Source organism: Pyricularia pennisetigena, chromosome 2, assembly GCF_004337985.1.
Source record: "Pyricularia pennisetigena strain Br36 chromosome 2, whole genome shotgun sequence".
In the NCBI taxonomy this organism is placed as follows: domain Eukaryota; kingdom Fungi; phylum Ascomycota; class Sordariomycetes; order Magnaporthales; family Pyriculariaceae; genus Pyricularia; species Pyricularia pennisetigena.
The window spans coordinates 4,100,668-4,127,263 of NC_043741.1; the positions used below are offsets into that span (position 1 = coordinate 4,100,668).

At 53.3% G+C, this 26,596-nt stretch overlaps 4 protein-coding genes across 4 annotated transcripts; 2 read left to right on the forward strand and 2 right to left on the reverse strand.

The window, feature by feature from the left end:
• Window positions 1-911: 911 nt before the first annotated feature.
• Window positions 912-20,727, reverse strand: PpBr36_01145 (uncharacterized protein; the record flags this gene model as incomplete). Its single annotated transcript, XM_029888333.1, has 3 exons — window positions 912-2,429; window positions 2,551-11,043; window positions 11,095-20,727. The coding sequence occupies 3 exons, from the start codon at window positions 20,725-20,727 to the stop codon at window positions 912-914; spliced, it is 19,644 nt and encodes a 6,547-aa protein (XP_029751074.1).
• An 886-nt stretch (window positions 20,728-21,613) lies between these two features.
• On the reverse strand, window positions 21,614-22,725 carry PpBr36_01146 (uncharacterized protein; the record flags this gene model as incomplete). Its single annotated transcript, XM_029888334.1, has 2 exons — window positions 22,392-22,725; window positions 21,614-22,330 (listed from the first exon to the last, which is right to left on the reverse strand). Exons 1-2 carry the CDS (start codon window positions 22,398-22,400, stop codon window positions 21,614-21,616), a joined length of 726 nt encoding a protein of 241 aa, XP_029751075.1. The 5' UTR covers window positions 22,401-22,725.
• Window positions 22,726-24,510: 1,785 nt separating this feature from the next.
• Window positions 24,511-25,802, forward strand: PpBr36_01147 (uncharacterized protein; the record flags this gene model as incomplete). The annotated part of the gene is made up of 4 exons (XM_029888335.1): window positions 24,511-24,677; window positions 24,749-25,213; window positions 25,309-25,395; window positions 25,466-25,802. 4 exons carry the CDS (start codon window positions 24,511-24,513, stop codon window positions 25,800-25,802), a joined length of 1,056 nt encoding a protein of 351 aa, XP_029751076.1.
• Window positions 25,803-25,999: 197 nt separating this feature from the next.
• Window positions 26,000-26,515, forward strand: PpBr36_01148 (uncharacterized protein; the record flags this gene model as incomplete). Its single annotated transcript, XM_029888336.1, is given in 3 exon segments — window positions 26,000-26,043; window positions 26,073-26,243; window positions 26,254-26,515. 3 exon segments carry the CDS (start codon window positions 26,000-26,002, stop codon window positions 26,513-26,515), a joined length of 477 nt encoding a protein of 158 aa, XP_029751071.1.
• Window positions 26,516-26,596: the final 81 nt, after the last annotated feature.

The following is a 26,596-nucleotide window of genomic DNA, read 5'->3' on the forward strand; positions in this document are numbered from 1 at the left end:
GAAAAGAATAACAAAGTTGTCTAATTTGAGTCGTGTATAATCTTGGCAGTATGCTCCTGCATCTTCCACCACGCACTTGTTGTTACATGAAAAGAGGCGTTTGTGTAGAGGCCGGCATCATTTCAAGTTGAGGTCTGGTCCTTTTTCTTGGCTTTGCTTTTCTTTTGCCTTCAGGAAGGACGTAAATTGAGCCTCTTGGACTTATTGGATGAACTTGACGAATGCATAGTATTATGGGACCAGGATTCATTGGTTACGGTTCGGAATGACGCCCAACGGTTAGGTTTTATGAAGTGATCGGGGGAGAATCACCAGGATAACGATATACCTTGCAAATATATGACGACGATGAATTTACGGTCACTGTTGTTGGGAGTAGGAGACGAAACGACATGGTGCATCAGGCTTAAAGATGAGCCGGTCTGATTGTCAACTTGAAAAGAATGATGAGCTCCACTCTTCACGGACATGACCCAGCTCTGTGCTGCTCATTTCTCATTAGTCTAGAGTATGAATCTGGGCAACTGGATTTGCTGGTGGCGCTTTGTACAAGTTGATGACAAGTTTTCATCATTTGGAGACCAAGGGCATGAAAATGTAGACTTATATTAGGTAGTTTAAGATGTGTTGTACTCAGGAAGTAAAAGAGAAAGTCGTCACGCATGATAACGGAGAGAAGGAAATCAAGAGATGACAAGTTTAATAAAAAAGAAAAAAAAAAAAAAAAAAACAGAGAAATGATACGCCTGACGCCCAAAAACAAGAAAACAACAATTGAATTTTTACTATTCCTTTCCATGTTTGATTTTCCTTCTCATATGTCCTCATGATCGAAAAAAAAGAAAACAAAATAAAGCTTGATTGCCGCTTTGCATTTACAAGCCATTGATATGTGTCAATCCAGAGAACCTCTAAATGGTGCTCTGGTTGTTTCCGACGTCCTGCATACTAATGTTGCTCCGGCTGGCTGTGTCGCCGCCGCGGGACATCAAGAGGCTTACACCTCCGGCGTCGGAGCTCGGCGTGGTCATGCGTCCACGTCTGCCGGAGCTCGACGACTTGGGAACGAGGACCTGGGCGGGATGAACGACAACTTCGTCGTCACCAACGCCATTGTCATCGCCCTTCTTGACAACGAGGGGGAAGAGCACGATGCGAACTGTGGCACCCTCGGCTTGGAGCTCCTCGTTGTAGTTTGGTGGATTGTTGGGGGACGATCGCTCGTTCATCATGGCCGCATTGAAAGTAACGGTGGCGGCCAAGTCGCCGTTGGCGTCATACTCGGGCTGTAGGGGTGGTAGCATTACGTACTCGGCGCGTTGGGTACGCATTTCGACAGACAAGTCGACGGCCTCCCGAACGACACGGCGAAGTTGTGACTGAATCTGGTCCTCCAGGTTGGAAGGCGGCGGAAGGATCATGGAGAGAGTCTGCAGTACGGCCTGTACCACAGCCTCGGTGTCCTGCTCCTTCTGGTCACGGAAGGCCGGGCGGCGTGACAGGAGGGTCAGAGTGATGGCGCGCCACTGACGGACGGCTTGGGGCGGGCCAACCTCGAGGAGCAGCTTCTCGAGGGATTTGAGCTTCTGACGCTGCTCCCGGTCCATACCGAAAAGGTAACGCGTAAAGACGAACTCCCATATCATAGACATTGTCATGGACATGAAGACGTCACGGCGCTTGACCCGGTCGCGCAGATAATGGTCGACATCGGAGCCATCAAGAAGGGCATTGTCGAGGCGGTCAATGATCTTTTCGTCATTGATTTCATTGGTGAGGCGACAGGCGCGCATGTCTGAGAATTTGGAAAAGCGCAGAACCCACTGTTGTACGTGGGAGCAAAGGGCCTGGCAGCGGTGGTCGAAGTAGTCAATGTCGCGCACAGTGAGGAAGTCGCCATTGGCGGGTCTGTTGGCCAGTTTCTGGCGTTGGAGTTCGCGCACACGCTCCTTGGTGGCCTCTAGTTCGGCACGCAGCCTGGATATTTCGGCGTCCTTGTCGGCCAGAAGGGCCTGTGTAGCACCGGCGCTGGCTCCGCTGACGCTTCGGGTCTGCTCCAACTCGCGTTTGGTGCTGTCATGTTGTGACTGGAGCTGGCGATAGCGGTCATCGTGCTGGACGGCAGTCTGGGAGATGGCGCTGTGGAGGCCTTCATTGACCTCGGTAAGGCGGGAGAGCTCTTGATTGAGGAACTCAACGGATCGCTTGAGAGCATCTATTTGATCGTCGCGGTCGGCGAGAAGGCTCGACGTCTTTTGCGAGAGCGATTGTTCTGCCTTAACCCGGGCCTCGTTCAGGGCGCGGTTTTCGGCTAGTAATTGATCGACTCTGCTCTCTAGTTCAAGTACTTGCATGCTCTGCCGCCGACGCATGCTATGGGGTCGGGTGGGGGAGCGCGGTGAGCCGATGCGGCCCTCGCCGTAGCCATCCTGTGAGAGAGGTAAAAAAAAAAAAAGGTCAGCACTTGATTGTCATTATCAAATATCAAAAAAATCAAATGAATGGACGGGGAAAAAAAAAAAAAAAAAAAACAAAAAAAAAACAACTTACGTAGACGTCGGTCATGTCCTTGGCGCGGACACGGCCTTCGTTGGCGACGGGAGTGGTGTCGTGAGTGGAGCTTTGGGCAGCACCATCGTGATGATGAGTATTTCTCGAGGCGGCAGCAGCAGCAGCGACACCGACACCGCCTACAACAGCTGCTACGGTTGCTGCCCCACTACTGTGCTGATCCTTGTCTTTTTGCTTGTCTTGAGCTTGGCCAATGACGCTGCTTCGTTGGCTCAGCGACCGTAGATCGCCGCTAACGCGCCTATCGGCCCGCCGAAGCGGGGGTGTGGCTGTGAATGAGCGGAGACTGTTGTTGCCTGGGCTGTCAGGCCTAAAGTTGAGTGGCTCTGGCGTGGCGCGCAGCCGTGTGGCGCTCATGTTGGATGCAGGCCGTGGCAGGCCTTGATCGTGACCGTAGCTCAACGATCTCTCCACCACGGGCGAGTAACCCGCCGAAGCCGGCATAATTGCTGGCGGAATTGCTGCCGACCCCAGCTCTTGATATGTGCTTCGCTTTTTGCTGCTGCCACTCAGCGTCTTCTTCTTGCTGGGATCTGGTGTCTGCGCCTGTGGCTCCGGCTCGCCGAGCTTGGGCGTGCTGGGGTTGAAGAGTGCGCGGCTGGTACGGCCCTCATCCGGCGGCGAAGACTCGGACTTGGTGCCCTTGTTGCTTGAAAAATCCTTGTTCGGCGTCTTCACCGTGTCATCGTTTCCGTCAGGCGGGCCCCCTCTTGGCGTCGGAGACGGGCTTAGCCGTGACCCATCACTCTCGGGCCAGTCGCGCAGGTGCACGCCGCTATCCCTCTGTGGGCCCATCTCAGAGCAACCCAGGCGCGGGCGCCGTCTGGTCACTTCGACTGGTGGTTCTCCTGCCGAGTACCCGCTGTCCCTGTTTACTTTGTCTAGAGACGTACGCCTGCCCGCCGTTAACACTTCCCCTTCGTCCTCCTCTTCCTGTACCGGCGGAAGCGTTCGCGAGGGTGATATTCCAGCATCGGAGCCTTGGTGTAAGTAGGGCGAGCCTGTGGCATCCTTATCAGAGTCCCATCCCAGAGGCGACCGTGGAGATGGCATACTAGTCTCCGGTCCTTCAATGGAATGCGCCTGCAGGCCAGAACCAAACTTTTCATCATCGTTTCCCGCTTGATGTGATTGAGCCACGACCGGTGCGTCGGTTGAAGAGGGCGGCGGTGAGAAAACCCGCCCCTCAAGACCCGCCGGTGTCGCTTTGGGCGTAGGATCAGCCGACGAGTCCTCTTTCTCTTGTGCCTGCTTCCAGTTTGTTCCGCGACCAAGGATCGGGCTTTCCTCCATCATTGGACTATCCACCAATTCCTTCCGTAGCGCAATGCCCCCGCCTCTTCCGTTCTCATCCGTTGATACGATGCTCTGCTCCGAAGTCCTGGGATCCGAGCCTGTGTCGATATTGAGTGCGTCCGTTCCCGGAGAATGTTTCAGTCGTCTCGCGTCTTCCTGTGCACCGACATCTGTGCCCCAAACGTCATGGGCGTCGGTATCGGCATCTTTTGGCTTGTCTAGGTGACCCGTATCCTCATTTCCATCATCTTTCACGACCCCGACGGCTTTCTGATCACTGATACCCAGCCCAATCCCCGATCCCTCCGCCGCTCCGACCTCATCCGTCTTGCTGTCAGGGACTTCCCAAAAATCCCCAGAGTCGAGATCGCCCCTCGAGCCCTCCACCAGCTTCCTGTCGGTACCCTCCCACAAGGATGGATCATCGAACAAGTCATCGCTCTGTTGCGTTCTCTTGTCGAGCGTCTTCTTCTTCTTCTTTGACTTTTTGCTCAAAGCTCCAACCTTGCTTGCCAAAGCCGCTGCACCCCCACCGACCACTGCACTGGCGACTGATGCTTTCACCACGTCATCTTTTGCGACGGGCTCTGCCGCAGGGAATTCTTCAACGTCGGGGGTTTGGGAACTGACGCCCTCCTTGTCGATCTGTGTCAGTGATTTGAGAGTCGACTCGCTCGCCACACTCTCGTGCTGTGACTTCGAATCTCCACCTTCGATGCCCACGGTGGACATGGAACGCGTGTACTTGTCTTCACTAATCCCCAGTGCTTGTGGGCTTGTCAAGGGGCTGTCTGTAGACTGAGTGAGAAGCCTCGGTACATGGCCATCCTTAAGAAACACGTCTGAACCCTCTCGTGTCATCAAGAACAATCCTGGCGGAGCCGAAGTTGGTATAGGCTGCTCGGCCTCATTGCCCTTGGGACCCAACAAGCTTGCAACTGCAGGATGAATCTCAAGATCCCCGGAAGACTCTGGCAAGGATTGTTCAATCGCACCGCCAGATTTTCTGTCAAAGTAGCCGTCCTTTGTCGCCTCGACTTGACTTGCAGGCACTATCTCCATCGACCTTGAAGCCTCTTCCAAGTTCTCCGTGGGGCCCTCTTCCGTCATTGTTTTCACAATAGATGTCTCGTTGTTAACCTCGCGAATGGGTTCTTCCATGTCTGTCAAAGGGATGGATGGCGCTTTCTTAGGCTTGGACTTTTTCGAAGACTCTTCTGCAGTTGACGTGGAGGGGGCGACTTCAGTAGTCTCTTCATTTGTGCTTTGGGCGATTATCGACGGATCATCAATTGATGTTTTGCTATCAGACCCCTCGGGCTGCTCATCGACGTTAGCATCTTGGGTCGAAGTGAGATGACCTGAGGCCAAATCTGAATCTATCACGTTCGCACCCTTTTTCTTCTTTGACTTTTTGCTCTTTTTAGTCACGACTTCCGGAAGCTCATCGGCCCCAGCAGGTTCGGCAGCTTTGGGGTCCTGCTCCCCTGATACAACTTGCTCGGGAATAGGCTCCGAGGAGACAGTTTGCTGCGGGGCGACTTCCTGCAAGTCAATACTCGGTCCGCTGGTGTCTGGCAGAAGGCTGCCCTCATCTTTTCCCAGGAGAGAGGCTTCAATGGGCTTGTCCGTCTCCATTTTTTCCTCTTTTGACTTGGTTTCAGACTGTACCGCGCTAGGGTTTGGCGATGTCAATGGTGGCGATGAGTCCATCGAATCCTCGAGATGTGCGGCAGGCGCAGTACTCTCTGAGACTACCTCAACGGTAGGCTGATTCTGTCCCTTCTTCTTCTTCTTGTCTTTCTTGGACTTCTTAGCTGGCAAAGCCACCTCATCAAGTTCCTGAGTTTGTGTGTCGACACTGGGCTCCGTCATAGGTGGCTCGGCTGATGTTTGCTCCGTCACCTCGGGCGCAGATGCAAGGTCGACAGGTCCAGCATCGATGGCGGCTGCCGGGGAAGTATCATCCGCAGTCGGTGCTGGCTCTGGTTCTGGCTCCGAGAGAGATTTTTTCTGGTCTTGCGTGGGTTCTCCCAAGTCAGGTTTAGGGTCGGCCGACTCTGCTGGCTGTGTCTCTCCTTGAGATTCAGCAGGAGTAGCTTCAGCCGCGGCGAGATCATTCCCATCCGTGACACTGACAGGCTGGGCGTCCTCCAAAGGTGAGTTTGTAGAAGTTGTTGGGGTCACTACCACCTCCGAGTCAAGGATGGCGTTGCCTTTCTTTTTCTTCTTGTCCTTCTTCGATTTCTTAGATGTGACGTCCCATATATCAGTCTCATCGACCTCGAGGTTCTTTTGCTGCTCGGGATCAGGATCAACCCCGGGGGTTGGAGAGACGATGGGATTCCCTTCCACAAGGACTGGGTTGACATCTGGCTTAGCTGCAGCGATATCAGTAACGGTAGAAGGCTCTACCTGAGGCTCAGGGACCTTGCTGTTCTTCTTTTTCTTATCCTTCTTGGACTTTTTGCTAGATATACCCCAGTCTTCAACCTCCGCCTCAGGTTGTGCCTTTTCTTTCGCGTCTTCGTTTCCCATGAACTCGGTATTCTCATTAGGTGTGGATGTGATATTTTCGTGTGTCGCAGGATCTGGCTTGTTGTCGGGCACAGCATTGGGGTTGAAATAATCAGCCTTAGACTCTGTCTTGGCATCTTTGTCCTTGTTTGCTTCGGCTTCTTGATCAGGAATGGCATTTTCGGCACTGTTTTGGCCAACAGGAAATCCCACATCATCTGACGACGGGTTGACGCTTGGTTCTGTATCTGCTGCAGGAGAAGGTTCCGCTATAGTCTCAGGAACGGATGCCTTGGCGTTCTTCTTCTTCTTTTTATCTTTCTTGGACTTCTTGCCAATGACTTCCGGAAGCTCCTCTTCTTGTGTGACAGCCATCTCGGTAGCCAACGGAGTCTCCGCGGTGGCTTCGAGTTCTGTCGGCTTCTCCTCAACCTCCCTAGGAGCGGATGTGCTTGTGGTCTCACCACTATCATCTGGGATCAAGGTGTCGGTGGGTTGAATATCTGTTACGAGTTCTGAAGAGGGCTCGTCGGGCTTTTCTGAGGTCAGTTCGCGTGCAGTCAAAACGTCATCAGTAGGGGTTGCAGGAAGTTCAGGCCCAGCCTCCAAGTCCGCAAGCTTCGCATCTTTACGCTTCTTGTCTTTTTTCGACTTCTTCTTCGAGACCTGGGACTCTTCAGGAGGAGAGCCAGAAGACATCAAGGCTGTAGCAGCTGAGCCGAGCGTGGCGCCTATACCTGCTGCTGCTAGCGCTCCTTTCAGACCGTCGCTTGTACCGGAGCTCTCAATAGCATCGCTTGCCACTGCAGGCTCTTTCTCTACGGTCTTGTCGACAGATTCCTCGCGTGTCGAAGGCTCGATAGTTGATTGCTCTTGTTCGGTTTGGCCCTCTTGGTGTTGTTGCGGTGTTTCTGAGGTCAACACCGGATCTGCGACGTTCTGGGACAAAGCATCGTTCTGGCTGCTTTCTAGCGAACCACTCGTAGCCGTGACTTGATCCAAGTCCTTGGGTTCGGAGACGTTCAGAGATGCGCTCTGAGCCAGTTCATCTCGCTTGGATTTTCGCCTCTCTTTTTTGGACTTCTTTGTAGGTTCTGACTCCTTGTCGGCCGCAGGTTCCGAGTTGGCGACAGGTTCTGGGTTGTCCACAGGTTCCGTGTTGGGGACAGGCTCCGTGTTGGGGACAGGCTCCGGGTTGGCGACAGGTTCTGGGTTGCCCACAGGTTCCGGGGTGGCCTCTGCCCCATCCTTTGCATTTATAACTTGACTGATGCTCTGGCCAGCATCTGACAATGGAGACGGCACAGGCTGTTTCTCTGGAGTCCCCTCAGAAACTGCTAGCAAGCCCTTTTTCTTCTTGTCTTTCTTGGACTTCTTTTTGGGTTCTTTTTCTGAGGTCTCAGCAGCTGTTTCTGCAGACACAGCCTTAACCACTTTGGAGGAATCGGCTGCTTGTGCCATCTTGGGTTCTGCGGGCGCTTCTGGGGGCACAGCTTCAGCTGCTTGGGGAACATCAGTCTCCTGTGCCGAGATGGGTTCTGCGGGTGCTTCTGGGGGCACAGCTTCAGCTGCTTGGGGAACATCAGTCTCCTGTGCCGAGATGGGTTCTGCGGGTGCTTCTGGGGGCACAGCTTCAGCTGCTTGGGGAACATCAGTCTCCTGTGCCGAGATGGGTTCTGCGGGTGCTTCTGGGGGCACAGTTTCACCCATTTGGAAGGAATCGGCTGCTTGTGCCATGGTGGGTACTGCGGGTACTGCTGGGGGCGCGAGTCCAGCCACTAGGGAATGATCAGTTTCTTGTGCCAAGCTGGGTTCGGGAACCGGCTCGGAAGTAGCAGCATCCTTTTCAGCCTCCTCCTTCTGTTCCTTGGCGGCCTGCTTTTTCTTCTTCTTGTCTTTCTTGGACTTTTTACCAACAACGACCTCGGGTTCTTCAGATGCCTTGGCGTCCGGCTGGGTGGTCTCTTGCGAGTCTGGCACGGGACTTCCTGAACTGTCTCCCACAGCCGGTTGAATGGCGGGTTCGACCGTAGGAGGCTCGTTGGGCGGCACGGCAGAGGCTGGTTCGTTTTTGTCAGGCAGTGCGGTTTCATTGGTCGAAACAGTATCTTCAGGAATCGTGTTGACTTGTGCTTCAGGAGTGGTTGAGCCGACTGATTCTGGCTCAACAACAGGGGAAAGACCGGTATCTTTTTTGACCGAAGTGTCATTTGAACCCACTATCTGGCTCGAGGGCTCCTGTATAGGTTCTTCCCATGCTACTGCTTTGTTTTTCTTGCCCTTTTTGACCTTCTTTGCAGGCGCAAAGTCCTCTGGTGTTGCCTCTTGGGCTCCAGAAGCGGCAGCGGAATCAACAATTTCCGGCTCGGTGGCGACTGGGACATCCGCGGCTTCTTCCAGAGCTTTTTCTTCAGTTGGTTGATGGTCCTCCGGTAGGCTTGGCTGCGATTCCTGTGCTTGGGTTTGCGACTGCGATTCCGGATCAAGTTCCGAAGCCTCGGCTTGTTTCTTTTGTTTCTTGCTCTTTTTTGACTTCTTCGTGACAGCCTTTTCTGGCAATTCATCTGCAGGGGTGTCTGCAAAACTGCCCAAGTCGAGCTCCTTCGAAATGGTTTTGTTAAAGTCACCATCTGTAGGAAGTGGAGAAACAGCATCGGGGTTCTCGCTAGAAACAGGGTCCTTGTCCGTGCGTTCGGGAGCATCTTGTGCGGTCGAGGTCTCTACATCGTCTTTTGCGTCTGGGAGCGAATCGGCAGGTTCCATAACTTGATCGCTTGCTGGCGTGGAGTCTGGAGCGGACTCTGTAGGCACCTCGGCAACCTTGGTCGAAGAGTCATCCGTTGTCGAAGGTTCGGGCTCTAGAGCCGGGAGACTCTCAGATGGTTCAGCTTGCGATATAGCCACATCTTTCCCGTCATCGGCGACAGCAGACTTTTTCTTCTTCTTGTCCTTTTTGGACTTCTTCACAGGAGTATCAGCAGGCTCCTCTTTGGGTGGTTCAACGAGTGTGGGCGCGTCAACCGGGGCTGAATCGCTTGGTTGCGACTGATCCAAAGTAGCCTCTATTTTGGCGGTTTCTGCAACCCCAGAATCATCTTTCTCGACTGACGGGACAACTTGTTCGTCGCTTGCAACTGGCAGGGCTTGCTCATCTGATTCCTTTCCCTTTTTATTCTTCTTGTCTTTCTTGGACTTTTTAGTGGTCGCCGGAAGCTGCTCCTCCGCCACGACAACATCCACTGTGTTCTCAGGGACTTGACTTTCCTCCTGCACAGGCAAGTCTTTGCTCTTGTCGGTTGAGATCTCCGCCGAATCTGATTCGTGGGCCTTGCTGTCACCCTCAATCAAGGATTTGACGTTTGGCTCGATCGATAGGGTTTCGGTGTTGGCACTAGGGTCTTGAGGTGCTTTTGCAGAGTCTGTGCCGACGAGCACTTCCGGTTCCGGCGCTGTCAATGTATGAGTAAAGGACTCTGAAGTAACTGGCGGCTTCTCGGCATTGTGTGGTTCCGCTATTGCGTCCGCCGAGACATCCGCTATAAGTTCCTCGGGCTTTTTATTCTCGGAAAGCTCGTCCGAGAGAATAATATCCTTCTTTTTACTCTTTTTTGACTTCTTGGTCGAGGAAACGTGTGCATCAGTGTTGTCATTCGTATCCAACGTGACGACTTCCGGCTCAATGACGAGGGGTGCAGAATCCTGTACCAGGCTGACTGGGACAGATGTGTCGTTTTCCGTCGCAGGTTCCACCGTCGCAGGTTCCACCGTCTGCTTCTTGCCCTTCTTTCCTTTCTTGCCTTTCTTGACAGGGGTGGCCGACTCGTCTTGAGGCTCAACCATAGTTTCTGGTTGCTCTTGCGCAGATGGCGTCAACTGAGGGTTTTGGTCTTGTTCCGGTCCAGGCTTCTCTAGTTCGCCTGCAGTTGCATTAGACGAGCTGCTGCCATCATTTGTGACTGGGGTTTCGCTTTCAGCCGTCTTTGAGACCTGGCCCTGATCAGATGTTGGCTGATGCGAGGTATCCACAGATGGTGCTTCAGCTTCTGCCGTGTTTTTGACTTCCTCATAAGTCACACCATCTTGGCTGTCAAGCGAGCCCGGTGACCTCTTGTCATCGATGGGTGGTGATACATCTGCCTGGTCTGCTAAAATGGTCGATACCTCGGTGGACTGGGCGGGCTCCGACTTTCCGTCCTTGTCGAGCCCCTTCTCAACCGTGCCTTGGTCATCTGCGGCATCTGAAATGCTGCTATGTGCTGGCGGAAGTTCAGCCTCTTGGGATGGCTCAATCGCAGCAGCTGGTCCATCTTGAGAACCTTCCTTCTGCTCCTTGTTCTGCGAGGGTACTTCTGAGACCCCTGCATCAGGATTTTCGTTCAAGTCAGGTTGGGCAGAGGCTTTCTTTTTCTTGCCCTTCTTGCCCTTTTTGTTAGCTGACGACGAAGCCGGAGCAGATGACAAGTCCTCCTCTTGAGGGGTTGCGTCAGTTTCCGGGAGAGTGGTCGGGGGTTCTGAGGTTTCAGCAGGTATTTGAGCATCCTGAGGGGGTGCGGGGGGCTCAGCCGGCGGAACCTGATCGTCCAATGACAGTCCTTTCTTTTTCTTCTTGTCTTTCTTGGACTTTTTCTCTGTTGAAGCCAGCGGCGATGGGGATTCCTCCTGGAGATCAGCACTGAATTCCGATGGTATTGTTGGCTCGACTCCATGCACATCTACGGGCGGGATGGTGGCGCTAGTGCTCTCGATGGGGTGGTCCGCCGGTGCATCCTCACCGGGCAAATCCCGGTTTGCCGATTTGTTCTTTTTCTTGTCCTTTTTGGACTTGCTCGCAGAAGGTCCCGGGATCGAGATTTCCTCGCCAGCCTGACCCTCAGTGGCAGCAACCTCCCCTGCCCCGGCATCAACAACCTCTGTTGAGGTCGTATCTGTGCTTGGCTCAGTCGTGGGATCAATGGCATGTGACTTGCCATTGTCGGCGTCGTCCGCTGCTAATTCTATGACCGGCTCTGCGACCGGCTCCTCTCTCATCGGTGATGGCTCGCGGGTGGCCTGCTTCTTCTTGCTGCCCTTCTTCCCCTTCTTCTTTCCTGATCGTGTCTCTTGCTCCTGACCCATTGACTCTTCTGGCTGTGCAGCAGGCTCGCTAGAGGTCTCGACAGGTTGTGATGGCGGAACCGAGATAGCATCTTCCGCGGCCGCGCCCATAAGGCCAAATCCATCCTCGGCATCGCGTCTTTCTTGCGACCCGAGCTCATCGGCTGCAGGGGTCGCACCATCGTGGAGGTGGGCATCGACAGCTTCATCCGAGACAGGGATCGGCGCCGAGGCGGCCAGTGGATCTTGAGGTGGTGAAGTAGCGGTGTCGATGTTGTTGTCCGGTGTGGCATCCACTGATTTGCTCTGTGCATCGGGCCCAGAAGCAACATCCCCAGACTCTCCACTAGGCTCCACAGTTTGTTGGCCCGCAGTGTCGGGTTCAGCAGTGGTGTCGGTGAGTCTTGGTTCACCGCTTATACCACCCTGCAACGGCCCGAGGTCCCGCATCCTGTCGTTTTCGTCTGCGGGTTGCGAGACCCCTGTGGATCCTGGCCCATCCTGCATCAAAGCAGTTGCCATGCTTGCCGCAATCGCGAGAGGGACAGCCCCTGTCTTGATGATATTGGATGAATCCGGAGGCGCTTCACTGTCCAGCGCCAGCGGCTGTGGTGAACCAGCGTCCTTTGAGCCTTCACCAGTGTGTATTGTGGGTAATGGCTCTGTTTTTGGCTCGACCTTATCCTCATGCGTCTCCTGCTTTTCGAGCGAATCGGTGCCTTGTTGAGATGGTACTTCCTCTGGTTCTGCCGCCGCACCCTTTTTGCCCTTCTTTTTCTTCTTCTTTCCTTTGGCAGTTGTCTCGGGTTGGTCTGTGGTGATAGGCTCTGCTTTGAGGTCATTATCGCGAATCCGACTTTGTTCGGTGTCTTCTGTTTGTAAGGTCTCCGACAGAGGCTTCTGCGAGGTGACGGTTGGCTCCGTAATTGAAAGATCCTCCTGTTTCTGCTCAGGGACATCGGGATTCAGAATGATAGTGTCTGTATTTTGGGTTTCCTTGTCCTCAATGTCTGTCAAGACAGGCTCGGTCTCAAGTGCAATTCCTGATTCTGCAATTTCCTCCTGCGGAGAAGTCGATGCGAGTTGAGAGGCATCAGCGGAGTCGGCGACGGGTGAGGGCATGTCTGGCGACGTCTTCTCTGTCAGATCTGACGATTGTAAGCTCTCGGTCGGAGCGCTTCCTTCAGAAGGTTTCTCCTCAGGTATGGGCGAGTCGGTTGCATCTGGCATGGATGCTTTCTTGCCTTTGGACTTTTTGGCCTTCTTTCCCTTCTTTGTAGGCGTCTCGCTGAGTTCCTCAGGTTGCGACAAACCATCACCAGTGACTCCACTCGCCTCACCCTTGGTGATTTCTGTCTTGTCATCCTTCAAGTCCAAGGCCTTGATACCACTGCTGAGCTCTTCAATCTCGGGACTATCTGCATGGCTCATCAACGCGGCGGTGATGGCCCCCATGCCCACGGCGCCAAACAGTGCCGAACTTCCATGGACACCTTCTTTAGTCGGAGATTGAGGCGAACCCAGAGGATTTTCCAGTTGCCTATCGAATCCGTCGTTAACCGATATGCCCAAACCGTGGGTCTCTGTCACAGGGCTCTGGACCGACGATGGATTGAACTGGGAGGCCGCATCCTCGAAGACATCGCTCGTCTCTGTGTCGCTCAATACTAGGCCATCTGAAGGTTTGATGCCCTGCTCTGCTTTGGGAGTAACCTCCCCAGATTCGAGAAGGTCGCTTGGATGATAGGCTGGGACAACCCCAGTGTTAATCTGGAGCGGACTATCCAATGTGGCGCCAAGGGGGTTGTATCCTGCATATGCACTCTCGGCCCAAGATTGATCCTTTGGTCCAGCTGCATCTCCTGAAGTTGATGGCCTGCTCTCAGGCAGCCCGGGGAGTTGCAAGTCATTTTCAACCGCGGAACCAGACCGCACATGCTCGGGCAGATACAGAGGCTTGATTTCCCTAGTGGTGTCCCAAGACATTGGTCGCAATACCCGCCTTGACGCGCTGCTGGGTTCCAAAATGGTAGGCTGCGGTTGCGTGGGCGGAGTCTTGGTGAAAATACTAGGTGATGACGGTCCCGACCGCAAGCGGAACTGTATCGGAACTGCAGTGGAGCTTGGAGACTTGACCGGGGTCTCAAGCTGGCTGCGACGGCGCGAGGCCCATTTTTCCCGGAGCATTTTCCGCTCTTGCTCGGGAGGTGTCTCGGGACGACTGACTGGCAGGGCAGGCAGATCTTCCTCGCTGGGGAGCTCTGTTGTCGGAGAGGATGGTGCGCTGGGAGGCAGCGGTAGTAGGTCTCCGAATTGAGGATCGATAGCAGGCTTGATGACCCGCTCAATTATTTCGGGATCAAAGCTGCCCTGGTCCTGGGATGGTGAGCTCGTAGACCTGGAGGGACTGGAATCTTGCTTGGTCTTGGAGGTGGCATTCGAACGCGAGGCGTGGCTGGCAATCGCAGCCGCAGCCCCCGCCAGGCCGACACCAGCGCCAATGGTGCCGGCATTAGCTAAAAAAGAATGCCTCTTGTCCTTGCCCTCGTTTTGCGTCCCTTTGTTGTCAGAAGTGTTTGACGAGCGGTTCCAGAAGCTGAAGAAACCCCCGCTCGAACGTTTCTCCTCTTTGTCTGCAGCCTTCTGGTCAGAATTGGCTGGAACTGACACAACAGTCTTGACATCTTCAGCGTCATCAACCCAGCCTCCATTGTCCGCCGGATTTCCTTCCTGATTTGCTTCGAAGAACTCCAAATTGTCGTCTGTATCAGCAGGGTCATCCAAACCTTTCATACCGTGGTTGTCTGTGCCTGTGCCACTCGGCGAGGCTTCTGATGGAGCAGTAATTTCCTTGGGAGAATCGAGAGTTGAAGCCCCTTTCTTGGACTTCTTCTTGGACTTCTTGGATGCACCCGAGTCAGTTTCGAGTGCCTGGTTATCATCTTCAACTACAGTGTTGTCATCTCCATCTTTGGCACCATCGGCGTTTTCTCGGGCTGCTAGAGACTTGTCTTGGCTCGCACTGACGCCCTGGGCATCGTCATTGCCTGCAGCAGCCTTCTTGTTCTTCTTTCCCTTTTTCGTAGTAGCTGGTGCGGTCCAGTCAGCTTCGGGTTCTGCCTCTGGTTGATCCTTGGGGTTGATTTCAAAGGCAGGAGCCGACTCCCACGCTGGTGTTTCCTCTTCCCAAGCCCAAGAGTCGTCTTTCTTGCCCTTCTTCAACTCCTTTGTCGACGCAGGTGTGGCCCAATTTTCTTCGAAAGCTTCTGGCTGTGACGTGTCTTGCTCAGCAGTGGTCGGTGTCAATGGTTCTGCAGTGGCAGTGCTGTTGTCCTGCGCCGACTTTTTGCCCTTCTTTCCCTTCTTCTTGGATGTTTCTGCTGAAAGACCGCTCAAACCAGCTTCTACAGCGGGGGCCTCCACTTCGGTTTCAATAGCGGAATCTTCGGGCTGGAGATTGCCCTCGGGCTTATCCGCCTCAGTTCCTACGATCAAAGGGTCTTGTCCAGAAGGCGTGGGAGTCTCTTGGGCAACCATTTCCGGATGCGATGGCTCGACATTGGTCATCTCATATTCCCCTGGGGCAGACGTAGACTTGTTCTTTTTCTTTTTCTTGTTTTTCTTGCCTGGTAATGTCGTAGCCAAGTCATCCTGAACAATCTGGAGAGTGCCGGATTCAGGTAAAGAGGTCTCCTTGATCTCCCCACCCGGGCCATCAGTAGCCGTTGCGAGCGTGCCGGTCGGCTCATTATCCGCGAACGAGTCAACCTGTTTGAGCTCTGGGGTCGTCGATGAGACCACTCCATCAGTCGCGCCAACTTCAGCTGCAGGTTTGATGGCTTCTTTTGACGCCTGCGCTGCCTCTTCCACGGCGATAGTCCCAGAATCGGTCACTGGAGAGGGCTCTGCTTCAAGTACCGCAGCAGACTTTTTGCTCTTTTTGCCCTTTTTCTTTGATGTTATCGCAGGCATGGCCCATTCGTCAGGAAGAGCTTCTGTGATAGTTTCCGTGATAACTACAGGATCTGGCTCCTTGGTATCACCTGGAACTGCCTCTTTGAGCTCACCAGAACTGATTTCCTTGGATTCACTTGAAGTGATCTCCTCGGGCTCACTGGAAGCAATCTTTTTGGTATCACTAGGAGTGGTGACGATCTCATCGACAGGGGCCGCAGACACTTCTTCCGTAGGTATAGCCGCTTCGACAGGTATGGATGGTTGAGGTTCCTCAGCAGCCATGGCGTTCTTCTTCCCCTTCTTCTTTTTCTTCTTAGAAGATGGCCCCATCTCGGCGCCTTGGTCAAAAACCGCTGCAGAAGAAGTGTCAGGAAGGGCATCATGTTCGTTTGCAATTCCCTCGCCGCCAGCCACAGCAGTTGCCTCTGTAGAATCCGGCGATCTTTCATCGGCAATGTCCTTGGGGGCATCAGTACCAGCACCCTTTGCTGCATTATCGACAGTATTGACATCCGAATTGAGAGCGTGAACGACGTCCTTTGGTTGCGTTTCAGGGGCTAGCTCTGAAGCCTTCTCGAGACCCTCCATCGGCATCTCCGATGTAGCTTCCTTAGGGGCTGCGTCCAAGACTTTGTCATGTGTTTCCGTTGGCGTCTCCGACGTAGCTTCCTTAGGGGCTATGTCCGAGACCTTGTCGGGTGCTTCCGTTGACGTCTCCGGCATGGCTTCCTTGGAAGCCTCCTGGTTGATTTCCAGAGGTGCCTCTGAAACAATTTCTTTGGGGGCGTCTTCAGCCAGGACGATTGGAATCGCAGCACTGGCACCTACAGCTTCCACCACCGCCGCCTTTTTAGACTTCTTTTTCTTCTTTTTCCCAGTTGATACTGCCATGTCATCCTCGACGACTGGCACCGAGTCATCGAGCGGCGGTTCCACGATCAGGTCCTGTGGAACAGAGCTTTCCTCTCCGATGGCATTAGCGACGTCGGCCATGTCGCGTGATACATCATTGCTTTCGTCTTGCGTGGGTTCGACGAAGGGGTCAGCGGCAGCTTCAATTTCGGCCCCCTTTTTGCCCTTCTTCTTTTTCTTTTTAGAGGAGGGTGCATCGAATGTATCCTCGACTGCTGGAGTGCTGGCATAAGATGACATCGGAGGTTCCGCCTCCTGGGCAGGCGTGGCATAGTCGGAGGTAGGGACGCTATCTTCAATCAAGTTACGCGGGACCGATTCCTGGACTGGAAAAGGGTCCTCTGCAATGATGCTCGGGATTTCGCCACCGTAGCTCGGCCTGATTTCATCGGCTCTGTATTCAGTTTGATCACGCGAGCCAAGCTGTCCTTCATCAACAGTCTCTTTCGGGATGTCAGCGACAACTTCTGGCGAAATATCGACTGGATCCCTGGAAGGCTCTTCAACGATGTGCCATGCAGAAGCAGCTTGCGCCGCCTTTTTGGCCTTCTTTTTCTTCTTTCCTGAGGGTGCTGCAGGCTCTTCCTCGGCGTTGAAATCGCCTTGTGCAGGCGTATCGGCGTTCTCAACCAATGTGGATTCGCCCTCTACCAAGGTAGGCGGCAGTGGCTTCTGTTCGGCTTCAACCAGAGGGGTCTCTCTTTCGAGAACAAGAGACTCGTCGGGATTCTTGTTCTGGGCTTCCTTCAACTTTCGTCGCTCCTTCTTGCTGAGTTTGCGTGGGGTCTCTTCCTCCTCCTGTACATCCTTGAAGGTTTCAGTGGCATCAGGGACAGGATCGGAGCGTGGGATCTCGATGACGGTGCTCGGCCCAGACGATGACCGAGGTACGACTGGGTTGGCAAAGTTTGGGTCAAGGTCCGGGACCACCTCGGGAAATGAGTTCTTGTACGTTTCTTCCAAAGGTTCACTGCTGCCCGGAGGTGAGTCTCGTCTCCTATACACAGGGTCATCAATGACAATATTGGGATCGAAGCCGCTATCTTGCAAGCCTGCTGCCAAGGTGGCTGCGAAGTCCAAGTCATCCGCAAATGCACCTTGGGTTTGAGATGTGCTGGGGCTGGCGGGTTTTGGTCCAGGAGACGGCGGTTCATCGTCCCAGACCTGTTGTTTTCCCTTGCCCTTCCGTGATCTTCTCGATGTCGTCTCATCACGATCTGCCGAGGCTTCACTGCTTTCAAAAGCTCCAGGCATGGCACGTTCCTGCCTATCATCTTCTTCTGACGCAGGAGTCGTTTTTGATGCATCCTCAGCAGCTGCAGCTATAGCGGTGGCGGCACCTGCTCCTGCAATTCCGGCAAGAACGCTACCCCAGGCACTGCCCTTCGTCTTCTTCTTTTTCTTGCCGGATGACGACTCGGAAACCTCGGGTTTCCTGTCGATGGGTTTATCCTCGTCTGACAGAGCTGACTTCTCGCGCGGCTCGACATTAATTATCTCACCACGGGGGCCTATAATCACATCAGATGCTGACTTCAGCTCTTCGGTCGATACGTTCTCAGGTGCGACCGGAGGTGCTCTAGGCTGCTGTTCTTCCGGCGAAGGAGAGGGAATCGGTGAGACGGCCGGAGTCGGTCGAACTAGGTTGAGCATTGGTCGCTCGCGCTCAGCAGAAGGATCCCTGGACTTGAAAACCGGCAAGGTGGACGGATCTCCAAGATGCGCGCCGCGGGGGAGGCGGTATTGTTCCAAATCTTTGGGTTCGATGATGTTGTCGATACGTACATCGGCATTCGGAGCCTCGAATTTGCCTTTCTCGTGACGATGCATTTCGGGCGGCGTGACAATGCGGATTATCGGGTCTTCGTCATGCCCATCCACCGGCGAGTTATCAGGAGATGCACTCCGAGAGCGGATTTGATCCTCTGCTATCTTACGCGCCAGCACACTCTGGCGATAGTGCCGGTCTGCTTCCTCTTGGACTGCATCTCTCTCTTCCGAACGCGACCGTTTCGGCTGGGGCTCCGACCTGCGCATGCCTTTGCCTCTATGCCCATGTCGTGCAAGAACGGCGGCGGCAGCTGCAATTGCCGCCTCAGGAAGAGGATCTGTTGAGTGTTCTGCAGCTTCACGGGCATCCTTGTTGTCAAGCTCCTTCGCATCGTGACCCTCTCTGTCGAAAGAATCCCAGCGGCTGAGTCGCTCGCTGGGTGCATCGGCAGGAGGTCCTCTAGGCTGATCATGGACAATTGCATCAAACTTGGAAAAGTCTGGCTCCCGCTCAACCGTAGTAATCATGGGAGTAAGAGGGCGATTGGGAATTTGGCTCATTGGGGCAGGAAAATCATCATCCGCTGCCCTAGAGTCCAGGGGTTCCATGGGTGATTTCGAGGAGGATGCAACTGCGGATCCAAAGGACCTGGAGCTACGCTTTGACGTCTTAGGCTCATCACCGTCGTACCTGTCTTTGTCAGGAGGCTTTGACGAAGCATGTGCTTCATCGCCTTGCTCTACAACAACAGATCGACGCTTTTTGTCGCGACGTTTGCGCTCGCGATCTTGATCTCGGTCACGAGCTGGCGGCTCTGGCTGAGCGTCCTTGTTGGTCTGTTCACGCAGACTTGCCTCGAGTCGTCGAATCTTTTCCTCGAGTTCAGCTTGTCGGCGCCTGCTATCATCCACTGGCACAGCAGGCTCATCTTTGGAGCGATGTCCACTATGAGCAGCGTCTTGACCACGAGTTTCCTCATCAGCTCGCGTGATCTTCTCGCTGCGAGTGCATTTCGGTCGTGCATCTACATCCCTGTATTCGTCACTCTCACGGCGGTCCGCTCGCTTCTCATCCTGATCCGGAACCTGGTCGGCTCGTGTGGTTTTCTCACTGCGAGTCCGTTTTGGTCGTGAATCTACCTCTCTGGGCTTGTCATGTTCACGATGGTCATCGCGCTTCTCCCTGTAATCGGAAGCGACTTTCGCGGCCGCTCCAAGGCCGACAACACCTGCCAGTCCAGCGAGAGCGACATTGGCAAAAGATGAGTCGGAATTGCGTTTGCGAAGCTCGCGCTCTGCTCGAGGTTCAGATCTTGCGTAATCCTGTGCATCATAGACACGTGATGAAATCGGCACTATTGGTTTTGGTGCTTGGATAGGCACAGGATCTGGGCGAGGGTCGCTGGATGACTGAGCCCTCGTTATGTCAAATCTGTCGGGATCGGAAGTTGGAACAGGATACACCTCACGAAGGGGACGAGCTTCAAACGAGGCACTCTCGACCGAAGGTACTGGTCTATCCTGTCTTGGCTCGGATTCTCTGTTTTGCTTCTGGACTGGATCGTCAAATCCGCAGGGGGTATTGATAAGGCCGCGCAGTGAATTCATAGGACCAAACATTTGAGGATCCACGACATGACTTTTCCGCGCGTCTGCAGGCATAGGTCTGCTCTCCGTGGGTCTCTGGGCAGGGGGAGGCGGCCTAGACACGGGAAAACTCATGATGGAAGCTCCGTAAGCTAGTCCGGGGTCTACATCCTCACTGGAGTATTCATCCTCCGATGAGGTTTCCCAGTCAGACTCGTCGCCAGAGTCACTGTGCTGCTGTGGCCTCGATGAGCCGATGCCCCGATCACGTTTGTCCGAGGATTTGGAACGTCGGTAACCCGCAACAGCAGTGGCTGCGGCAGCTCCAGCCGTCAACCCCGATATGCCCCTGCGACTACCGTTCCGGGACATGTCTTCACGATTCCCATCACGGGCCATCTTTGCGAGTTGACGCCCGATTTCCTGTATTTCCTCGTCCGTCTTGTCGCGATGGGGCGCCGCTGCCCTTGGGTGGTCCCGTGGCGGCGAGCCATATCGCTGATGCTGATGTTCCTGCCGTCGCGACTGTGAGAACTGATCTTGTGTTTGGCTATATTGTGTGGGTTGTGCATGCGTTCGCCCTGCCGCGGCGGCTTCGCGTCGCTCCTTGTCAACATAACCCCGACCGTATGCAAGCGCCTCTTCGAGAGATGAGGAGCTCGAGTTGCCAAAGCCCAGCAATCGCTTCTTCTTTTTGCGATACTTTCTGCGGCGTGCAGCTGGGTCGGGAGAGGTAAAGAAGGAGAGGATGCCCGCGGCGCGCGACTTGGGCGCTGAAATGTTTAGGAGAGATTCGGAGGTGGAGGAGGAGGATAGCATGGAGCTCGAGTCGGCATTATCGCGTTCATGCGTCTGAGGCATGGACCCGGTTGGGATGTACTGAGGGGCAGCAGGCGGTGCTGCGTCGTGGGAATGTTGGTAGGAGTTGCCATGACCATATCCATGCTCATGGTCGCGTTCGTGTCTCTCCCGCCGCCTGCGCCGGGAGCTCTCGGGGCTCCCGCGCCGATAATATTCGCTCATCGCCCTGAAATATGGATGGCGACGAGATGTGTGCTCTTTTCTGTTAGCACCATTTGCAGCGGAAACATTTGCTCACTGCAGTTGTGGTGTTGTGGTGCAAGTGCTGTGAAGCAGCTGAAGCTTCCACATTACAGAAAAAAAAGAATGGTATGTTTTTGTTTACGACAAGGATTGGCAGCTTACCCGCTGTCAGCCTCGAGCTTGATCAGATGGCATGGCGGTCTGAACGACTTTGGCTGGGCGGGTATCAGGGCTCCCCTAGCCGAGCGGGGAGGGACGCCGCTGGGGCGACCGGACAAGGGTCTGGCTGGCTCAACTGGCGTGTACTGCCAAGCTGCACAACAAGCTACTGTACAGTATTGTACAATACATTAATTACAGTACCAAATATAGGGGGGCTGGGGATTTGCGGATCCCGTTGACTACCCGCCCGCTCGCAGGTGCCGACCCAACTACAACTTGTGATTTCAATGTTGCATCTGCAAATCAATGATTGAATTCTTGATTTCGGCCAATCAAGCGGTTTTTTTACCTCAATGTCTTTCATTCCATGAATGCGCAGCTTTGTTGTACTGTATGATCTCGCCCATACAATTCGGTCTCGGTCCAATACCGAGCCAAGAAGGGCGCACCAATGTTGGGCAGCATGCCTGATCCCGCAGCCAACCACCGTCTGACTTTGTCTTTGGGGTGAGCGGTGGCCGAGGGTCGCGACCACGTGTTTCGCTGCCAATTGCTCGATCGACACCAGGGTCCCCATCTTGGGCATCCACTCGCTCGGCCGTTGCCTTTGGTTACGCTCTTCCTCTGTGTAAATGTCATCCCATTCTTTTAGCCACGCGGACGTAGGCTGCCTACAACGTTCTAACGGCCAGATGACTCTCAGTTATGGCAGTCCGGATAGCTTGTGAATAACCTCGTCATCCTCGGGTATAGCTTGCCCTTGTTTGATCATATCCACAAGGGCAGAATTGCGCGCGTGCGGCAGCCCAAGTCTCTTGGCTTGTTCTACAATATATCCGTTGATGTACCCAATCTCGGTCTCCCTGCCCGCTCGGAAGTCTTGCAGCATCGATGAGGAGTTCTTTGCCGTTTTTGTCGCCACCTCCATAATATACTGGGAAAGACCCCGGTTGGAAAACTGTTCGCCGACTTCCTCTCTAGCGCTAGATGGTAGAAGGGCACGGATCACTGCTCCCGTTTCTGCTATAAGTTGCTGAATGGCATCCTGTCGGGATGGACTGCCAAAAACTTCACCATTGGCGCAGCCGAGTAAAGCCGTTAATGGGTTTATTATCGCGTTGGCCGCCAGCTTTCGGAATTGCGAAATCTTGAGCGACTCGGGCTCCACCAAAGTGGCTGCAAGTCCGTCTGCTTCGAGGAGGCGTTGCACCATAAAGTTCCCACCGCTCATATCTGCTGCTGAAGATACATCAATGCGCCCTTCTACTTTTCCAATAATTAGGCTGCCTTTGCCAGCGTGCACGATGGAAAATGGGCCGTGCTTGTATATTCCCACACTTGCAATGCCAGCCCAGTAGTTGGGGCGCAATTCGGCCTCCTTGAATAGGCTGGCAGAGACCTCCTCGATAGTTCCTTGCGACTCAGTCGAGTCAGGACAGGCGAAAACGAAAATCCGGTAAGATTACATCCAGAGAACTTACCCATCCCATTCTGAAGAAACAGAATGCTGGATTCAGGGCCAAGCCTGTGCCTAATAGGTGCAAGTGCTTGGGCTGTCTTGTATGTCTTGGTCGTCACGATAAGATTATTGATTGGAGAGGTCCCTGAAAACAGGTCTGTCGAATATCCGGATGACTTATCGCTAGCTCCATTGCGAAAGCATTCAATGGTTTGTCCACAGTGTTGCCATTCTTCCGATAGGCTTTCCCTGTGCAGTAAAAGGGTTACAGGCGTCTTGGATGACTGTTTCTTGAGAGCGTGGGCAACGTATTTGCCCAGGTTACCAAGTCCGATAATATAAATTGGGCTTTCCATCCTATCGATATTGACAAAGTCGCGACATACTATGCTGCTCTAGTTTTTGTCAATTGTTTCTTGTTTGCTCGTTCACTGGGGGACGAAAGTTAGGTGGTGGGGCACCCATGCTTGCCAAGGTGCCTGCCTGAGGTAGTCGGAAGGTACAATAAGATGAACAAGCAACAGGGTTTAGGGGCAAGATATCTGCCGGCGGCAACTGTATCATGTCACGTGGCCGGACTTCGGAAGCATTTGATTAGTTACCGAAGTTCCAGTCCAGACCCCCCACAATGTCGTATTCGGATCTACAATACTACTACTTCGTGCGAATGAACGTTTGGTGGTTCAAATGCCGGTCCATATCTAGGGCCTTCGTTCGCCTACGATACCTTTTGACTCGTTTCGCGATGCAAGCAGCCACCGCGTGATTGATTTCCTCCACCAAGCAGCAGATAGCCATGCAGCAAAGGGGCGTTCCAAGAAATCGGCATGGCGATAGGGAAAGCCGGCGATCCTGCTCTTGAGGCCGCCCGTCGGACGGCCCAGATCATGGCAAAAAGCTTTGGGTGACCATCCTATAAAAATACGTCAGTCGTATACTGCTGTTGCTTTTGTGCTTTTAGCCAGTCCCGATCTTGTGGTTGAGGCAAGCCGTCTATGCCGTTTTGTTCGCTCTTGATGGCGACGCCAGGCCAGCTGTTACTAGGTGTTCCCTGCTTTGGCCCGTCCACCTCCGCAAGCTTCGACAAATCGTTAGCACCAGGTCCTGGGCGTCCGTCAATGCTCTCCACGCACTACAGACTGGAGTTATATGTGAGGTGGGCGAAGTTCCACTCACACCACCACGTAATTGCCTCTCTCGTTTTTTTCCTCCATCTGTTGTCAGCACAGCGATTGGATCAAGTTGAGGTTTTTCTTCTTGATGTACTTTTTGGTGTTTTTATCTGCTCTCCCTATGTCCTTTTGCCTCTCTTTTTTTAGAATCAGCTACCATAGTATTATGGCCCATGATTCATCTGACATACACTATAATGCCTCAACCCTGGGCATGAGATCATCAACAGCCAACTAGAATCGATTACCGTGGTGCAGCTTTCAGCCCTTTGAAAGACTATTCGCTGCTGTTGCCGAGTGGCCACTATGGGATGCTTACAGGATAGGGATTTATCTTTCTTTTTCTTTGGTTAGCCCAACTCTTCGACACCACATGGCCTAGTCTGGGGCAGGGTCCCCGGGCATCGGGGGGACCCGAGCGACCGACTAATGTCTTCAGATAGTCCGTCCGCCTTTATTAGCACAGACCCCCCCTCAGTTGATGCTGTTCGTTACATGGACGCCCATTCTCTCCCTACCAACCAACCTATGGTTCCATAAACTTGGCTCTCCTTTAGGAGTTTATCGTCATTTGTGAAAGTTGATAGGACCCACATGCACATCTTCCAAAACCGCATGTTCGATTTTTTTACTCTGGTATGATATGGCCCACCCACACTTACCATGTCCAAGGCGACGGTCTAATCGGCTCAGACAAGCTGTTTCTATATTAACTTGTAGTGCTTATTCAGAACTAGTCCCTGTACTGACATTCCTGACCAACGGACGAACTGCATAACAAATCCACATTCCATTCCTCCTGTGAAGATACGGAGACATTCTCCATATCTACACCGTACCCTTTTTGTCTTTTAAGCTTCGCATTGCCCTAACTACGGACGAAACCTTCCCATCTCATTTACCCCTCTCTATCTATCTATCTCTCTTTCTCTCCGTCTCTCTCTTTCTTCGGCCTTGATAGCAACAACCATGGCTTCATCACTCAGGGGCCAAATCATGAGGGTGCCCGACTGGCGGCCCATCTTTGACAAGTGGGACCATGCCGTTAACCCTATGTACCGAAAACTAATACCCGTGGTGGAGAGCACGCTAGAACGGGTTGTTAGTGATCCAATCCGCCTAGCAAAGCTCAAGAAGTCTGTACCCCCTTTGACGTGACCCCAGCATCAAGTGTGCTCTGTTGGGTTTTACTAAACGCTTTTTGCAGGTCCGACTTTGCCTTGTTTGCATCGAGCTGGGTTCCGGAAGCTGACTGGGAGGTCCTCAAGACAATCGCCGTCTTTTGCTTGTGGATGTTTCTGTTTGACGACACCATAGACGCTCAGATCATTCCAGGGGTCACAAACTATGCTTCAAGCTATGAGCTTGCCTCCAAATATCGTCGGCGAACACTCGACTTCATACACTTCCACCTCGGTCTCTCTGTGACTGGAAGCGGTGAACCAGTATGCCCTCACATTGTGTCTACCCTCTTCGCCGAAGTTGCTCTTCATTTCCGAAAGCTTCTCGACAAATCCCAGAGGAAGGCATTCTATGGCTCCCTGAAGTACTTCATTGAGGCGACCGGCCCAGAACAGGCTAATCGTCTGTCGGGCGAGCTGCCCAGGGTCGCGGATTTCTACGAATGGAGACTAGGTACCACTGCTGTGGACGCCATGTGTGACCTTGCCTGGTAAGCTTCGTGATGATACATGTTTGAGCACAGAGCGCCTCCAAGATTGCTTTGGAGCAATATCAGAAGCTGACGTGCGCGGTGTATAATCTCAGCGCCTTTGTACGTGGAAACATTCCAACCGAGATACTCCGGGCTGAAGAACCCATCTTGCGGCTCGAAGCCAACAAAAACACCATATTGTAAGTTTGTGACATTGCTTAGCCGACCGCATGCCGTTCAGGTTCGCCAGCTAATATTAACTCTTCCAAGTGTCAACGATATTCTATCACTGAAGAAGGAGATCAGAGACGATACACTCATGAATCTTGTCGTGCTCACAATGGCAGAGACGGGCAATAACCTGGAATCAGTCATCAACACTCTGTCCGGGGAGCTCATCAAATGTGGACAGAACTTCGACGCATCGTCACATCGGATGCGTGCCATGGCCGCCGAGTACGGTCCCAGTACGCAGCGAGACGTAGAGAAACTGATTACAGAATACCAGCGAATCATAACGGCAGTCTGGACATGGACCTGCCTGACTCCGCGTTATGGTATGGCAGGTTACAGGTGTGATGACGGGTCTTTTCTGATTCCCCTTTGAAAGGGGGCGGTTTTGACGGATCTATGATATTTGAGGTTTTACTTTTTGATGATTATACCCTGATTTTGATAACAATAGAATAAAAAAAAATAAAAAAATAAAAGAAAAAGAAGGTCTCGCCTCACGAAGCTGTTATGCTAGGAATTTAGATCAGGCTTGCGATGTAAATCGCCAACCGTGTTTCTGCTGCCGTGGCCATGTGGTCTACAAGGGTCCTTGAGGTGCTCGTGGCCGTGCATTGGTACAAAATCTCATTCAAGTCAACGGCAGTCCAAGCGCATCTTGGAATACATCTGAAGCATACCGCCTCGTCGTTGACTGGACCTTGCTCCACCGAGCTCCTGCGAAGCTGGCGTGTTACGTCCGACCCGTCATCCATCTGACGAGCAAGGTCCGTTTTGTCTCGTTTGGGCGAAACTCCTTCCCGGAAGAGAATATGCTGTTGGCATAGATATCAATTCACCTCGCAGGTTTTGATGCTCACCGACTTCTTTCATGGAGCAGGAGTGGAACTTGCTCCGTATCACGTGCGATCCGAAACCCAGGATCAGCAGTTCAAAAGCTGGCTTGGCGGGATGTTATCTCCGCGGCCTGTTTTATCGAAAGCTACGTTGTACATGGTAGACATACATTTGAGCCAGCCAGCCCTATGCTGTGGCCTTGCAGTTCAGACTATCAGCCAGAAAGATGATGCAGATCAGAATACTCATTAAAAACTCAAAATCGATTGTGTAAGCAAGCAACTAGGAGGGACCCAGACAATTGATTTGTTTTCTTTTTTTTTTTTTTTTTTT